Genomic DNA, 17,524 nt, shown 5'->3' with positions numbered 1-17,524 from the left:
ATCCTCTTTCTTCGAGTACGTAACCAACATGTTTGCTTCGAAAGTCAACAGCGACAACGACAAAATATTCACTGTGACATTCGGCCCAAAACTTGTCGGGCAACGGCGACAGCGAGGTCTCGATCCGTGCTCCACACGACAGCCCAAAGGCTTTTTTCTTGTCGAGAGGAACATACTCCATCCGTTCCATAATGTAGTGCCTATAGATTTTTTGAGAAGTCAAACTTTACAAACTTTGACCAAGTTTGTAGAGAAAAATATTTATATTTACAATACCAAAAATATATAATGTGAAACTACATCTTATGATGAATCTAGTGATATATGTTTCACACTCTAGATGTAAATATTTTTCTTCACAAACTTGATCAAAGTTTGTGAAGTTTGACTTTAAAAAAAATCTATAAGCACTACATTATGCGAATGAAGGGAATAAACAAACGAACCTCGTAGTAGTTCCATTAAAAAAGACTCCCGGCTGCATACTGCTGCCTCTGCTCTCACTCAGTGCTCTGCTCCACCGACCCGCAGGCCGCAGCCACTGCTTCCCTGCTGGATCTGATGGAAGAAACTTCGCTGGAGGCTGCGATTGGGTGGCTGGTGCAGGCCATCTATGCCAGCCTCCTAGTTGGCGGCGAGCTCGATGCTTGGATTCGTCGGGCTGGGCTCGCGGATGACATCGAGAGGCTCAGATCTGAGGTCGAGGGAGTCGAGATGGTGGTCTCTGCTGTCAAGGGGAGGGCGATCGGGAACAAGCCGCTGGCCCGATCGCTCGCCCGCATCAGGGAGCTGCTCTACGGCGCGGATGAATTGGTGGACGAGCTCGACTACTGGAGGCTCCAGCAGCAGCTGGAATTGGAAGGAGGTAAGCCCCCTAGATCCATCCAAGTTCTTTTTTTTTTCTGCCTCTTCTATTCGAATGTCTTTGTTAAAAAAATAAATCTTTCATTCATACAAGGAAATCAAGTATACTCCGAACATATAGACAAATAGCTCGAGAGTTAAATTTATGTTTTATATTTTCTTGTGGACTTGTGGTACAGGCACAAGGCACGACCTTGACGAAACGGATACACATGGATCACTGCAAGTAGAGAGATCGACTGAGAGTGGCAGTGTTGACGGATTACGGTCCGAGTCCTGGGGACACTTTGATATCGAGGAGTTCGATGAAAATGGAGGGCCTGTCAGAGCAAGATGTAAACACTGTCGTGCCATGGTTGTGTGCACAGCTGACAAGGGGACACTTGTTTTGCGCAAGCATCTCAAGAGTAAAAGTTGTAAGAAGAAACGTGGAGCAAGTGAACCTTCAAGGTAACTGAGAAAATTATATCTTCATTGGTTGTCAGCACATTTTAAGAGTCTTCTGTATACATCTACGGTGGTTCTAACAGCCAATCCACCATCTTTTTTTTCTTATTGCAGCACTGGTGATGCTACTGCAAGTGCTACTTCTACTGCAACTGATGGTATTTCATCCACCAGAAACATCAGAGGGGTTGAGGCTGAGGAGCCAAAACATGGCACCAGATCCGACACATACACTTGGGATAAGGACACCTTTTCCAATAGGATAAAAGACATAACTCATCAGTTGCAAGGCATCCGAGGAGATGTGAGAGCGGCTCTGATGATACTTGGATCAGACTCTAGTGCAAGTTCAAATCAACATGTAGAACATCCACACCGTAGAACATCAAGTCTTGTTCAGGGAAAAGTTTATGGGAGGGATTATGAGAAGGCAGAAATCATACGGCTGGTAAAAGGACACAAATTATCTAGCAGTGTAACTGTTCTGGCTGTTTTAGGCATTGGTGGGGTTGGGAAGACAACCCTTACTCAACTGGTCTACAACGATCCATCCGTGGAAAGTCAATTTGACCATAGGATATGGATTTCAGTGTCCAACAAATTTGATGAAACGAGAATCTCAAGAGAGATGTTGGATTTTGTCTCCCAAGGAACACATGAAGGGCTGTACAGCTTTGCCAGGCTTCAGGAGGTCTTGAGAGGTTATATTAAATCAAAGAGGGTTCTACTTGTTTTAGATGATGTCTGGGATGACATGAATGATTTCCAGTGGAACCAACTATTAGCCCCTTTCAATTCTGACAATGCAAAAGGCAATATCATACTTGTGACAACTAGAAAACCATCTGTTGCAAAAAGGAGAGGTACGGTTGAACCAATTAAGTTAACTGGTTTGCAAGAAGATGATTTTTGGATATTGTTTAAAGCGTGTGTGTTTGGTGATGAGAACTATGAAGTGAAAGGTAGTCTTAGGACTTTGGCATGGCAGATAATAGAAAAGTTGAAAGGAAACCCGCTAGCTGCAGAAACTGCAGGGGCATTATTAAGACAGCATCTTACCAGTGAACATTGGAGTAACATTCTGAAGAACGGAGATTGGAAATCCCTGCAACTCACAAGAGGCATTATGCCTACTTTGAAGCTTTGTTATGATCAACTGCCCTACCATTTACAACAATGCTTCTCATATTGTGCTATATTCCCTTGCAATTATCGGTTTCTCGCTGAGGAGATAGTTCGTATTTGGATTTCACAGGGATTTGTTAAGTGTAGTCATTCAGGTATGAGATTGGATGAGATAGGACGACTCTATCTAACTAATTTAGTGAACCTGGGCTTCTTTCAGCAGATTGAAGTAGGCTACTCTTCAAACAATCAAACTACTTATGTTATGTGTGCTCTTATGCATGATTTCGCAAGGGTAATTTCAAGAGCTGAGTGTGCAACTTTGGATGCTCTACAGTGCAATGAAATTTCATCAACTGTGCTACATTTGTCAATAGTAACTGGTCGTGTGTGTTGGTATGATGAGAAGTTTCAAGAGATATTGCGAAGTACAATGAAAAAAGTTAAAAATTTGAGATCATTGGTCTTAATTGGACAGTACGACTCCCAATTGTTCCAACAAGTATTTGAGAAGGCACACAATTTGCGTCTGTTACAAGTATCTGCAACTGCCGGGTCTCATTCCTTCCTATGCGGTTTGGTAAATCCTACACATCTTCGGTATCTAAACCTACAGGATGCTCATGTTTGGCCGGGAGATTTACCTCAAGTTTTGAGCAAGTTTCTCCACCTTCAAGTATTAGAAGTTGGCTTATGCCGTGATACTTCGTTTACCCTTGAGCGGATGGTTAATCTAGAGGATTGTGGTGAAAGGCTTATATTTCCATCTCTGGAAAGACTTCCGTTTCTTACGACGATCAAGTTGAGCAACCTGCGGAAAATTAGAGAAGTATCAGTTCCGTCATTGCAGGAGCTGATTTTAGTTGAAATGCCAGAGTTGGAGAGATGTACCTGCACTTCCCTAGGGGATTTGAACTCTAGTTTAAGGGTACTGGAGATTCGGAGCTGCCCTGCACTCAAGGTGTTCGATCTGTTTGAGAAAGGTCATAACTTTGCTGAGCAGCCGTCATTGTTTGAAGGTCATAACTACGGAACTGGGTGGAAGCTATGGTTGCCTGGTCTTAGAGTACTCACAGTAATCAATTGTCCTCATTTACTGATGCCGTGTCTCCTACCACATTCAACTAATGTTTCTAGACTGCACATCGACGGAGTTCCAACACTTCTGAAGATGGAGGGATCGTCCACAGAAAAACTAGAAATTTCTCCAAATAGTCGATCTGGTGAGAATTCCGGTGAGACATTGAGATTGGATGGAAAAATATTGGCATTCCATAATTGGGGGGACCTAAAATCCTTGAGCATATCATTTTGTGGAAACCTAACATCTATTTCATTTCGAAGTCTTAATCAGCTCTTCTCTTTAAGGGATCTCCGTATAGTAGGGTGCAGAAAACTTTTCTCTTCAGATGTTCGGCCAGAGCTTACTGATGAATATGCGATAGGTGCATATCGGTTTGGCCTCCGGTGTCTCAGAAGTCTCTATATTAGTTCATCAGGAATAACAGGGAAGTGGTTATCTTTGATGTTGCAACATGCGCAAACCCTGAAGGAATTGTGCTTAAATGACTGCCCTCAGTTCACACAATTACAGATTGAAGAGGAAGAGAACAGTCAACCAAATTTTATCTCAGCCCCAGAGACTTCATCAAGCTGGGGTCCAGATGGACTTTTGTGCATTCCATTAAATCTCACCTCCTCTCTAGAAAAGATAGCTATTTCTCGAAGCCCTTATTTGAGATTTTACGGGAAGAAGGAAGACTTTGCTGGATTTACCTCCCTGCAGGAGCTAATAATTCGATGCTGTCCTGGGCTGCTCTCATCCTTGGTGCATAATGACGGAAATGATGTCCAGGCAAACAGAACATGGCTTCTTCCGCAGCCACTTGGACAAGTTGTGATCAGTCATTATGACCACAAAACACTATCACTCTGCTTCATGGGTAATCTCACCTGTCTCAAAAAATTGGAAGTATTGGAAAGCCCAGGCTTGGAATCTCTACAGCTGCATTCCTGCACGTCGCTTGAAGATTTGAGAATTCGTGAATGCAAACAGCTTGCCACAGTAAAGGGAATGCAATCCCTTGTGAACCTCATGAATTTGGAAGTACAAGAAAACCCTAGTTTGGTATCTCTACAGTTGCATTCCTGCAGGTCGCTGGAAGATCTGAGAATTGAAAAATGTGAATCACTCATCGCACTAGAGGGCTTGCAATCCCTTGTGAACCTCAGGAATTTGGCCCTACTCAACTCCCCTGGCTTGCCTCCATATTTGGAACGTTTGTCGGGGCACTATGAGCTGGGCCCTCGACTCGAAAGTCTTCACATTGATGACTTGTCTCTCCTTACCATGTCACTGTGCAATGGCCTCACTTGCCTCCAATGCCTACGACTTGAGAAGCTGGAACAGGGAGGGACAAGACTAACAGATGAGCAAGAGAGAGCGCTACTGCTCCTCAGGTCCCTGCAAAACCTTGAATTTGATGATTGTTTCAACCTCGTACATCTTCCTGTGAGACTGCACAGCCTTCCTTCCCTCAAGACATTGAGTATCGTTTGTTGTGATGACATCCCAAGGCTGCCTAAGAAGGGCCTCCCATCTTCGCTGGAAAGGCTAGTGATATACGATTGCAGTACTGAGCTAAGAGAACAGTGTGAATCGCTAACAAGAGGCAAGCTAAGGGTTGTGATGAATGACTGAATTTTGCGCAGGGCGATGCAGAAACATCTTCTTTCAAGATTCAAGACGCGTGTCCTTGTTTGGGGATATGTGCTACAGCTCACCGCTAGGTTTACAACTGTTCTACCATTGATCATGTTATCTTGAGAATTGACATAACTCAGCGTCGTGCTAAAATGAGCAGTCTCTCTGCAAGCATTTGAAGATGTTGAACATATTGTTGATGCAGTAACCATCTTTAGGATCATGACATATACCGTATAATTATAAGGTATTGGAGAGAGTGCTCAGGCCATCCCTGTTTCTCCTGGGCGACCTGTTATATAACCTATGTTTGAAGAAATAAATTATGCTAGACATATTTATCTACTCTTATGAGTATCAAATAGTACTTGTCTTATTCTGCAGAGTTTTGATTTCACACCAGAATCTCATCCTCAAGCACTCATATTAATGACTGGTGTCTCATAATCTAATCTCTGCTATTAACACGTTCGGATTTCTGGAAGAAAACTGGTAATTTTTGCTCTATTATTGTTGCCATGCTAACTGAAAGCAGTCAACGGTTTTTGGCCCAGTAGGTCAGTCTGTAATTGTAAACTAGATGGTGTGGTTTCATCAAATGGAATCGGGGTGAGAGCCCTTTTGATCTAAATATGTGGATCTGCTTTTGTTTTGTAATGCTTGAATGCCTAACAATCGACTTGGGAGCTTTTGTTTATCTCCACTAAATGATGAAATTGTATGTATGTAAGGCAACTTTCTCATAATGAGATAATGCTGTGTTAACGAAGTACAGCTTGGAAATTCAAACTGGACTTATGTCATCTTGTAGACTGAAAAATTTCTGAATTCAGATATTCCAATTTGTATTGAATCATTCCTTCCACCTGAAGTAGAAGACTTTTTTTTTGGTGTTAGTTGCTTCTAAATTTAGTAAGCTAGCTCTCAGAACACTGTAGAACATGTTGAGCCAATATTAACCTATAGAAGGATCAGTATTCCTTTTGTTACATCAATCAGCAGCTATGTCACTGGATTGCCCTATTATAATGTTAATTTTAATTCCTACCTTAACTTTGCTTCGCTGAAAATGACACTTAAGTACTTTATAAATACTCCCTTCATCTCAAAATAAGTGTCTCAATTTTAGTATAACTTTGTACTAAAGTTATACTGAAGTTAAGACACTTATTTTGCGACAGAGGAAGTATTTGGCTTCCGGTTTGAGTAAAATGTAGTAGTGAAGTCTTTGTCATGATAATCGGTGTATCTACGTCGTGTTGTAACTCTCAAGTTTCTTGTCACCTGTTCTTAATATCGAGCCTGGAATTCAAGACCTTGCTGTTCCGGCCAAAGTCTGTTGCATTGCATGCAAATGACTAGAAATCGCTGCCTTGCCGGCATGAAATAAATCGGCCTGATTCCATGCAATGTGCCTATGAGTCAGTGGTACTTTGTGCTATCGGCTATGGAGCAAGGAGTGCAGATTCATGGTTCTGAAACAGGGTGTTTTACTCTGGGCAATGTCAACAAGGACTACTATTAGGAGCCAGCCCTGAGCGATAATAATACGAGAGAGAACCCATACAGGCATCTTGAGTCAATTTCCATTTCACCGCCTTTTTGTTGGAAAAAGAATTCAGCCACGTGGTAAACTTTTCTTCTCCTTTTCGGTTTCAAAAATAGTATCAGCCGTGCATTTCGACTTGAAATACCCTCCGGTGGAATAAACTTAATATTGGCCAAGGTATTTATTCTCCTAGCTCAGGCGATAGCGATCTTGCAGGTAGCTTGAAACAAAAACAGAGATCCAACTTTTACTGCCAGGTAGTATGTTGGAGAAATGATGGTCATCTATTCCGCTTGGATACACCCCTCCTCACAAAACTATAAAGGGCAATAGGATCATTTCACAAATTATACCCACTTTGGTATGTATCTGCACGTATATGCTGTATACGCGCTGACAGGGATTCGAACTTGCGACCAGAGCGTTGTGTAATAATGCTGCTAGCCACTCGACGAGCCACCCAACAGATTAGTGAACAAGCGCAAGCATTTTATAAACATTAAGAAGCGGCACATTTAATTTTCGAACGCTTCACTGAAAATTGTGAATTTTTTAATAATGAATACATTTTAATTTCTGTGATTTTTTTTGAAAACATAAACATTTTCGAAATTCCAAAGCAAAATTGAAAACTTGTACAGTTTTTGAAATCCATGAACTTTTTTTAATGCACGATTTTTTTTTCTAAATCTGTAAAAAATAATTGAAAATGAGAACATTCTTTTGAAAATTTGGAGCACATTTAGAAATTACGAACAAATTAAAAAATGAGAACAAAAATCAAAATTCTGATTTGTTTTAAATGTTCACATCAGCAAATTCCAAAGGAAACAGAAAATCAGAAAAGAAACAAAAATGCAAAAAATAGAAACAAAACTATAGCTGAAAAAATACGACAAATCGGTTTAGGAACCTTTTAGATAGTTCCCAAAAAATGCCAAGAATCTTCCAGAAGATTCACAATACTGTCGCTCAAACGCTCAGATGGGCCGGCCAATTCAACGATTGTGTGTGTGATTGCCTGGTTTTTTGCCACAACATGTGGCAAATAGGAAATTCCGTATGTTCGAAGAGTAACGTCAAATAGATGGCACCATGCACAGAAGACCGTCTGACTAAGCCACCTCATTGTCGCGCGTGGAAATAGGAAAAAAACTCACTGGAAAAAGAATGGCAGTGCATGGGACCGAACAATGTAACTCCCACTGCTGACCACTTGTCGCTAGCCACACGAGCTGAAGGCTTCCGTATCTAACTAGGTAACGCGGACTATAGCACCCATCCATCAGCGATCGGTTTACTGTAGAGAACCAGTCTTTTTCCCACTGTTTCTTTTTATTTTTATTTTTCTATTTGCTATTTGTTTCTTTTTCATTTTTTGTTTTTATTTTATTTTTTCTTTTCCAAAAACTGCTCATGCTTTCAAAAATTTGTTGACATTTTAAAATTTTGTTCATAAAATAAAAATATTAGCATTTTAAAAAATTGTATGATTTAAAAAAATGTTCGTACCTTTCAAAATTTCTCAGAATGCCAAAATAAAAATGTTTTCTAAAAAGAGCGAACAAAAATTTGAAAGCATGTTAAAAGCCCAAAAGGCCCCATTTGGAAGCACGTTCTTTTCGATAAAGTTTGCATTTTCTGGTGTTTCTTGGTAAAAAAAGGCCAATAAATGGCCAGACATGTCGAAAATTGTTCAAACATGGATGGATGCCTACCAAGGCGTGCCAACCTGCTCGTAAAAGTTGGGGTCGTTTCAAGAATGTTAAAAAATAGACCAGGTTCAATGTAGGGTGTTGTGACGCCCCCGATTTAATCGTACACTAATTATACACGCAAACGTGTACGATCAAGATCAGAGACTCACGGGAAGATACCACAACACAACTTTACAAATAAAATAAGTCATACAAGCATCATATTACAAGCTAGGGGCCTCGAAGACTCGAATACAAGAGATCGATCATAGACGAGTCAGCGGAAGCAACAATATCTGAGTACAGACATAAGTTAAACAAATGTGCCTTAAGAAGGCTAGCACAAACTGGGATACAGATCGAAAGAGGCGTAGGCCTCCTGCCTGGGATCCTCCTAACTATTCCTGATCGCCGTCAGCGGGCTGCACGTAGTAGTAGGCACCTCCCGAGTAGTAGTAGTCGTCGTCGACGGTGGCGTCTGGATCCTGGGCTCCAACATCTGGTTGCGACAACCAGGTAGAAGGGATAGGGAGAAAAGAAGGAGAAAGCAGCCGTGAGTACTCATCCAAAGTACTTGCAAGCAAGGAGCTATACTACATATGTATGCATTGGTATCAACTGGAATAAGGCTATTATATGTGGACTGAACTGTAGAATGCCAGAATAAGAGGGGGATAGCTAATCCTGTCGAAGACTACGCTTTTGGCAGCCTCCGTCTTGCAGCATGTAGAAGAGAGTAGACCGAAGTCCTCCAAGTAACATCGCATAGCATAACACTAACCGATGATCCTCCCCTCGTCGCCCTGTGAGAGAGCGATCACCGGTTGTATCTGGCACTTGGAAGGGTGTGTTTTATTAAGTATCCGGTTCTAGTTGTCGTAAGGTCAAGGTACAACTCCAAGTCGTCCTGTTACCGAAGATCACAGCTATTCGAATAGATTAACTTCTCTACAGGGGTGCACCACATATCCCAACACGCTCGATCCCATTTGGCCGGACACACTTTCCTGGGTCATGCCCGGCCTCGGAAGATCAACACGTCGCAGCCCTACCTAGGCACAACAGAGAGGTCAGCACGCCGGTCTAAATCCTATGGCGCAGGGATCTGGGCCCATCGCCCATTGCACATCTGCACGTTGCATACGCGGCCGAAAGCAGAACTACCCCCCTTAATACAAGAGCAGGCTTACGGTCCAATCCAGCGCGCGCCACTCAGTCGCTGACGTCACGAAGGCTTCGGCTGATACCACGACGTCGAGTGCCCATAACTGTTCCCGCGTAGATGGTTAGTGCGTATAAGCCAGTAGCCAGACTCAGATCAAATATCAAGATCTCGTTAAGCATGTTAAGTATCGGCGAACGCCGACCAGGGCCAGGCCCACCTCTCTCCTAGGTGGTCTCAACCTGCCCTGTCGCTCCGCCACAAGTAATAGTTGAGGGCCGTCGGGAACCCAGGCCCACCTCTACCGGGATGGAGCCACCTGCCCCTTCAGCCCCCAACTCCGAACAGTACCACAGGTAATGTAACAGTGTAAAGTATATAGTATATGCCCGTGATCACCTCCCAAAGTGATCACGGCCCAGTAGTATAGCATGGCAGACGGACAAGAGTGTAGGGCCACTGATGGAACACTAGCATCCTATACTAAGCAGTAGGATAGCAGGTAAAGGTAACAACAATAGTAGCAAGGACAGGCTATGCAACAGGATAGGATTAACGGAAAGCAGTAACATGCTACACTACTCTAATGCAAGCAGTAGAGAGAAGAGTAGACGATATCTGGTGACCGAAGGGGGGGGCTTGCCTGGTTGCTCTGGCAAGAAGGACGTGTCGTCAACACCGTAGTCGAACTAGGGGTCGCCGGCAGTCCCGGGGTCTATCGGAAAGAAGTAACGGAGGGGAAACACAATAAATAACAGAGCAATCAAATTATCACAAAGTGAGACGCGTCAATACGTTGTGCTAGGTGTGACCTAACGCATGGATAGGTGATACGGGCAAAGGGGGAAATATCCAAAAAAGTATTCCCGACGTTTCGCGTTTTCGGACAAACGAACCGGAGGGGGAAAGTTGCGGGTTTGCTATGCTAGGGATGTGTGGTGGACGAACGGGCTGCGTATTCGGATTCGCCTCGCTTTTCTGAGCAACTTTCATATATAAAGTATTTTCATCCGAGTTACGTATTATTTTATATTAATTTTCTAAAGTTTTAAAAATATTCTAGAATTATTATATTTAGCTTAAACCGAATTGACCGAGTCAATTTGACTAGTTAAAAGGATAGGTGTGGCCCACATGCCATAGACTATAAACCTAAACAAATAAATAAACCTAACTTATTTAAAAGGGGGCCTACATGTCATCTACTACTAGAGTAACCTAGCACTAATAAAAGGCCCTAATAAAACTAGCTAGACAGCAAAAATAATCCTAAAACTAATCCACCTAATTAAATTAGACCTAGACTAATTTTGGGGCAGCCCCACGCACTTGGCACATCGGCCACACACACTCACACGCTGCACACACATCACACACACACACCTACACAGCACACACACGCTGCTATGGGGGTAAAATCTGTTTTCTATTAAGAAAAGATGGACTTTTGTGATTTTCATAGGAATTAATCCATGCATCAAATTGATTTGGTTCAATGGAAACATTTGAGCTTTGACAAGTGTACTACCTACCAATATTATTCTTACTCCTGTTAACAGTTGTTTAGCTGCTGTTTAGGGGCAGTCCAGGGGGTTACTTGGTGTAAAATTCGCAAAGCTAGCCATAGCTACAGTAATTAGTAGTGCAGAGGAGAGCCGGGGCACGCGTGGTTGGTCGTGGCGGGCGTAGGCGGGGCAGCCGCAGCAGCAAGCGAAACCATATGCGGACGAGCGCGAGCGGAGCGCAGGACGGCAGCAGCAAGGGAACCAACGGGCGCGGGCAGAGGCGCAGCGGGGCCAGCGACGCGGCCGCGTTGGCGGCGCAGTGGCTCGCCGAGGCAAGCGCGGGGCGGCGAGCTTGAGCCAAGGCCGGGCTGGGCAAGGTAGCCAGAAGGCGCGCAAGCTTGAGCCAAGGCCGGGCTGGGCAAGGTAGCCAGCAGGCGCGCGAGCTGCACGTAGGAGAGGAGCGGGCCTACACGCGCGCGGGTGGAGCGGCGCAGTAGTAGCGACCAGCACGGGCGCGTGCATGCGGCAGCGGGCAGCAGGGGGCTACGCGGCCACAGAGCGGCAGAGCAAGCGCGGGGGTGGCTCGGGCGCGGCCGGCACGAGGACTAGGCGGCAGCGGCGGGTGCGGGCCGCAGCAGCAGCAGCGTCGCAAGCAAAGCAGCGCAGTAGCTGCACGCATGTACACGTACGCGAGAGTTCGGGCACGACGGTGATGGCGGCCTACGGCATGCAAACGAAGGGGAGGGACATAGGGGTTGGACGGGCGGCTCACAGGGATCCCGTAGGGGTGCAAAGGTGGGCTCGGAGAGGATCGACATCGCCGGAGTCATTGACGAACGGCGACGTCCGAAGGATGAAGGAGAGCTCGATCCCCGCGATGTGGGGCTCTCCATCTTGGTCTCGTGGTTCCAGGCGACGAAGAAGACAATGGCGGGGCGGAGGGACATGTCATCAGGCACCGGGGAGGAGGGTAGCCACGCCGGCGAGGGCAACCATGGCGACGACGGTGTCGGACGCGGTTGGATCTGGAGGAGGGGTGTAGCGAGAGGGGGAGAGAGGAGGAGGGGGAGCGCGAGGGCAAGTGGGGAGGGGACAAGGGGAGCCCGAGGCGTCGCCCTTATCCCCTCCGGCGTCGTCGGCGAAGCGGTTCGACGGGAGCGCCCTCGGTGGCTCGGTCGCTGCAGCAGTGTGAGCAGGGAGCGTTTGGACGTTCGGCTGGGCCTCTGGCTCGGATGGGCTAAGGCCCAGAGGGGCGGGGGGATTGTTTACCTCTTATTTAATTTGTTATTTTTCTTTTTACAGTTCTAGTTTTCTTTTGTTTTTGAATAGCTATTAGCATTATAAAATATAGGAACAACACCTAAATTGGTTTTACTAATTATACCACTGCCACATTTAGTTCGAGGTTCAAATAAAATAGTTTAGTATTTTTATTATTTAAAAAGCATTAAATAATTATTTTTAGCCACTGTTATATTCACAAAAGAGCATTAAAATACTTTACCAAAGTGTTGGGTCACCAACATAATTAGTCATGGAATATTTTCCATACTTTGAACATTTTATTTTGCGTGTTTGAGAAATTTCAATTCTGGGCTTTAATTTGAGTTTGAGTTTGAACTAAGATTTGATCAGGCGAGGATTAGCAACAGTAATGTGATGACATGGCATCATTAGTAGGGGATTACTGTAGTTTAATTATCGGGGCTCTAGGTAGGACAGAATGCTCCGTCTGAGAGCATCTTCAATAGAGGGTATTCGAGTTTGCCAGAAGGTTTCGTCAGAGAGCGTGCTGTTTCTCGACATTCTTGAAATGGACTCAATTTTTTTGACGGTCTTGTATGACCAATTCAAGTCACCATGCCAAGTTATTTTGGTTTTCGATAAATTTTGCATTTTTTTGGAGTTTTCTCGGTTAAAAAAGACTGATAAATGGTTGGTGTCGCAACTTGCATACGGTGTCAAAAATCGTTCAAACATGACATGGATATCTACCATGGGCATGCCCACCAGACTGCAAAAGTTGGGGTCATTTTAAGGATGTCCAATAATAGACAATGTTGAACGAAGTGTGTTCGGGTAGACGAGATGGCTCCGTTTGAGAGCATGTTGTTTCTCGACATCCTTGAAATAGAACCAATACTTCTACATGGCCTTATATGACCAATTAAAGGCACCATGCCAAGTTGTTTTTATTTTTGATTTTTTTTGCATTTTTTGAAGTTTTCTCGGTAAAAAAGGACCGATAAATGGTCGGACGTATCGCAACTTTCATAAAGTGTCCGAAAACATTCAAACTTGACATGATGGTTAGCATGAGCATGCCCACCTACTTGCAGAAGTTGTGGTCATTTCATAGATGTCCAAAAATAGACCATGTTCAACTGAGGGTGTCCGTGTAGGGCAGAAGTCTCCGCCTCATTGCATGTTCTTTCTAGACATCCTTGTGATGGCCTCAATTTTTCCATGCCTTTTTATGACCAATTCAAGGCATCATGCCAAAAAAAATTGAATTTTTGACAAGTCTTACATTTTCTGGAGTTTTCTTGGTGAAAAAAAGTCAATAAATGGCCGAATGTGTCGCAACTTACATACGGTGTCAGAAGTCGTTCAAACTTGACATGAATGCCTAAGATGGGCATTGCCCACCATCTTGCAAAAGTTGGGGTCATTACAAGCATGTCAAAAAATATATCATGTTCAACAAAGGTTGTTCGAGTAGAGACCGGAAGGGTCTGTTTGAAAGCATGTTGTCTTTGAACATCCGTCAAATGACCCCTTTTTTCCCACCAATTTCTATGACCAATTCAAGGCATCATGACAAGTTATTTGGATTTTGGTAAGTTTTGCATTTTTTTGGAGTTTTCTCGGTCAAAAAGGACAAATAAGTGGCTGGATGTGTCGCAACGTGCAAACTTTATTTGAAGTCATTCCAGCCTGAAGTCTATGTCAGGCTGCTGCAAGAAGTTGGGGGTCACTTATTCATATATCAAAATAAACCACCAGTTGGGGTGCATCCATGAGCATGTAGTTTTTCCTAATTTGAATGTTAATTGCAATTTGTGTCATTATCAATCAACATGAACAAATTATGTGTGAAACTTTTACAAGGTTGAACAATTTTTCCAAAATTGTTAACAAATTCTGAATAATTGATGAAAATTTTGTACACAAATAGAAAACTACGTACATTTCAAAATCTATGAACTTTTATTAAAATGCAAACATTTCTTAAATTTGTGAACAAAAACTATAAAAAGCGTGATCAGTTTTGAAATTCTAGAACACTTTTTAAAATTGCAAATAATATTTGAAAACAAGAACATTTTTTTTTCAACCTTTTGAACATATTTCAAAAAGAGTAATAAAGTTTTAAAAGGAGAAAAATAAATTACCAAGAAAAAGAAAAACGAAAGAATAGAAAAAATATTGCTTAAGCCCTGGTCCAACTAGGCAACGTCATCGTTCCTGTCGAGCACCTGCTGGGAGAAAACCTTATTTGACAGTTATTGCTTCAAACAGTCGTTGTTTCTCACAAACCCTACTGATACGAGTGAACATCGGCCAAGCCATTTTAATTTTTTGTTGCCTCTGCACATGCTGGGTTTGGGAACCTTCTAGATGGTTTGAGGTTGGTTTTTACCGGTTTGGATACCTTCTAGAAGGTTCATGAATCCGTTTTTTGGTCTTTTTCTTATTTTTTCTTTTTCAAAATCGTAAAGTTGAAACAAAGTTCAATGTATTCATTTGTTCATATTTTCCAAAAATGTTCAACTATTTCAAATAATGGTCGCGTTTTCAAAGACATTAAGAGTTTCAAAATTGTTTGCGTTTTGAAAAATTGTTCGGAATTTCATTTTTCTCTCAATTTTCAGAATTGCTTTGATTTTCAATGTTCCACTTTTCAAGAAAAATGTTTGCATTTGTTTAATGTTTTAAAAAAAAGTCACATTCAAAATTCCAAATAGAGTTCAAATCTGTTACGTTCAAAATTGTTTTGCATTAAAAAAAGTCACATTCAAAATTCCTAAAAACCTTAAATCTGTCGATGTTCATACTACCTCCGTCTGGGATTTGAAGGCCAGATAGCCGAAGCAGCAGTACTCCCTGCGGTCCATTTTACTCTGCATATAAGAATTGTCTGAAATCAAACTTTGTAAAGTTTGACCATATTTATATGAAAAAATGTTATCATATACAATGCTAAATTTATATAATATGAAAACTAAAGTCATGACACATCTTATGTTACTGATTTCACATTCTGAATGTTGATATTTTTTCCTATAAACTTGGTAAAAGTTTATGAGGTTTGACTTCAGACAAATCTTATATCTGTGTATACTACCTAAAAGAAACGTAGTGTTCCGTTTCCCATCTTACATCGTATGCTTCGTCGAATCCCGCACCCCATCTCGCGTCGGGTTTTTTCCACCGATTTTCTCGATCCCACATCGCATTTTCTCGCCCATCTTTGATTGAGAAAACTGGGACACAATTATCGGGATAGAATTAGAGCGTTACCTCCCGATCTTTCTAAAAAATCGACACACAATCATCTGAAAGCAATTGTACTCCAGATATAGATTGATGCCCCCCGTGTCACGCACTGGACGTCGCCTGCCCAGCCCTCACGCCGGAACGCCGCCGCCACCAATTCCCCATCAATCCGCGCATGGAGGCTGCCTGCTCGCGCACGCACGCTGCCGCCGATGGATGCCACCTACGTACTCGCGCATGCAAGTCGCCACCGCCTTGAGCACGATCCTCAAACCCCAATCTCAGCACTCACCCTCTTGAGGCGATGGCCGTGTGATCTCTGCAACGGCAGCATCGATGCAGGTGACGGTGCGCTATGTAGGTCAGCTCCTCTCATATCTCTCCCTGGGGATAACTTGGTCTCTCATCTCTCTTTGTGTGCGACGGGATTTTATTAATTGATTTCTTTGAGTTTAGGATCCAGGGACGAACCTGTAAGTGATGTTGGAGTTGCCGAAGCATTAGGTGATCCGGTTGTGTGTGTTTGCTGGATTTGTTTGATGAGGGAAAGATGACCATGAAGGATACACAGGGGAGTACGAGTGGTAATGGCAGCAAGGTTACCAGTAGGTATGCATGCGAGAAGTGATTGTGTTCCTCACATGCTTCATCCTCTCTATGGTTTTGACGTTTGTACTGTGATGCTACAGGCAGTTGAAATAAATCTGCTTTTCATTTGGGTTGTGAGTTGTGACAACTTGCCGTGCTGCGGTGTTCAGCTCAAAATTGCTTTTGGGAATGATTCCTCTCAATAGACTGCTTATGCTTGACATTGTACTTTCATTATAACTCAGTTTTTGGATATGGTACTTGACAATAGTTATGGTATAGCGGAGTTAAAATGTTTAGATTCTTACCAATGACACTTACTGATGTTCAGGCAGCTCCTCTCATCTCTCTCCCTTGCTCACCAAATGACTCTTACACATACGGATTTGCCGAACTAGAGTTAGTAATGCAAGCTTCAGGCGGAGATAAAGCAGTATAGTGGAATTATGCGTGTATTGCAGACTTTTTTGCAAAGTCTTATTCCATAAATTTTGGTTAGGTGGTTTAGGAGATATGGATTTTAAAATTGGCAGTCAGATTTGTGTGTTGTTCTGGCCAGTTTTCAGTTTTGGTCCATCTTAGAGGCCAATAATGCACATGTGTGATATTATCTACATGATTCAGTTTATATGGATTCCCTTATTCCAATTGTTGTATTTTCTAAATCGTCTTCTACTTCCTAGAATAGGTCACAAACAGAAGTGCAGTCAGAAGGTAAGAAGGATCATATGCTATGTCTCTATTCACATGGTGTGCAAGAATAATGGTAATTGTATTACTAAACTGTTAGTGATGCTTTATATTCTTTTTAGAAAAAAGCTGTCGTCCGGCTTTAAATTAATGAAGCCCTTACAACCAACAACAAAACAACACAACAACACAAACAAAAGCAAAAAAGAGGAACAAGAGAGAGTATAGTTTGAAGGAAAAAACGGTATGTTATCGAGGGTGTGCAAGAATAGTGGGATTTATATTACTGAAGATATTGTAAACAATTTGGCCTCTTGCGCACTTGTTCTTCGTATTTTTTTCTTCAAAGGTGATTCTTGGTGACAATTATTCGTAGTAATTCTTTTAGTAGGCAGTGTCACTCAAACATATTTGTGTTTTTTTGTTCTTCCATTGAATGGTCAGATTGATCCTTGAGTAGAAATTATTATTATTTTCTTGAATGCTCACTCCATCATAGCCTACGAAAAATGGTGGGGACGTCAGTGATGGTGTGGTTCTCCTCGAGAGACAGGGTGCTAGCGGGTCTGTGGGTGACATGGAGAACAGTGGTCGAAGGAGAAGGGGGAAGAAGTGGGATGTGGCGGCGTCCCTAGACCCACAAAAAGTTACGTGAGGTTTTTACGTAACGACTAATTTGGACGTAGTTAATTG

The 17,524-nt window shown here is 42.8% G+C and overlaps 1 protein-coding gene across 2 annotated transcripts; it reads left to right on the top strand.

The window, feature by feature from the left end:
* The first annotated feature begins 472 nt into the window (after nucleotides 1-472).
* Nucleotides 473-5,942, top strand: LOC119270261 (putative disease resistance protein RGA3). 2 transcript variants are annotated; one of them, XR_005134018.1, is made up of 4 exons: nucleotides 473-865; nucleotides 1,044-1,314; nucleotides 1,426-5,387; nucleotides 5,525-5,942. XR_005134018.1 is itself a non-coding variant. In XM_037552253.1 (3 exons), the coding sequence occupies exons 1-3, from the start codon at nucleotides 562-564 to the stop codon at nucleotides 5,135-5,137; spliced, it is 4,287 nt and encodes a 1,428-aa protein (XP_037408150.1). In that variant the 5' UTR covers nucleotides 473-561; the 3' UTR covers nucleotides 5,138-5,485. The 2 variants fall into 2 exon arrangements, 1 of the variants encoding a protein (XP_037408150.1); XM_037552253.1 differs by lacking the exon at nucleotides 5,525-5,942 and having other exon boundaries at nucleotides 1,426-5,485.
* Nucleotides 5,943-17,524: the final 11,582 nt, after the last annotated feature.

This window comes from Triticum dicoccoides, chromosome 3A, assembly GCF_002162155.2.
Source record: "Triticum dicoccoides isolate Atlit2015 ecotype Zavitan chromosome 3A, WEW_v2.0, whole genome shotgun sequence".
In the NCBI taxonomy this organism is placed as follows: Eukaryota; Viridiplantae; Streptophyta; class Magnoliopsida; order Poales; family Poaceae; genus Triticum; species Triticum dicoccoides.
The sequence above is the reverse complement of the archived record's forward strand: the minus strand, read 5'-3'. Positions and strand labels throughout refer to the sequence as shown.

Coding starts and splice junctions, on each gene's coding strand:
- LOC119270261 (XM_037552253.1), top strand. CDS start 562: ATGGAAGAAACTTCGCTGGAGGCTGCGATTGGGTGGCTGGTGCAGGCC. Junction 866..1,043: donor GCAGCTGGAATTGGAAGGAG/GTAAGCCCCCTA, acceptor CTTGTGGTACAG/GCACAAGGCACGACCTTGAC. Junction 1,315..1,425: donor GGAGCAAGTGAACCTTCAAG/GTAACTGAGAAA, acceptor TTCTTATTGCAG/CACTGGTGATGCTACTGCAA.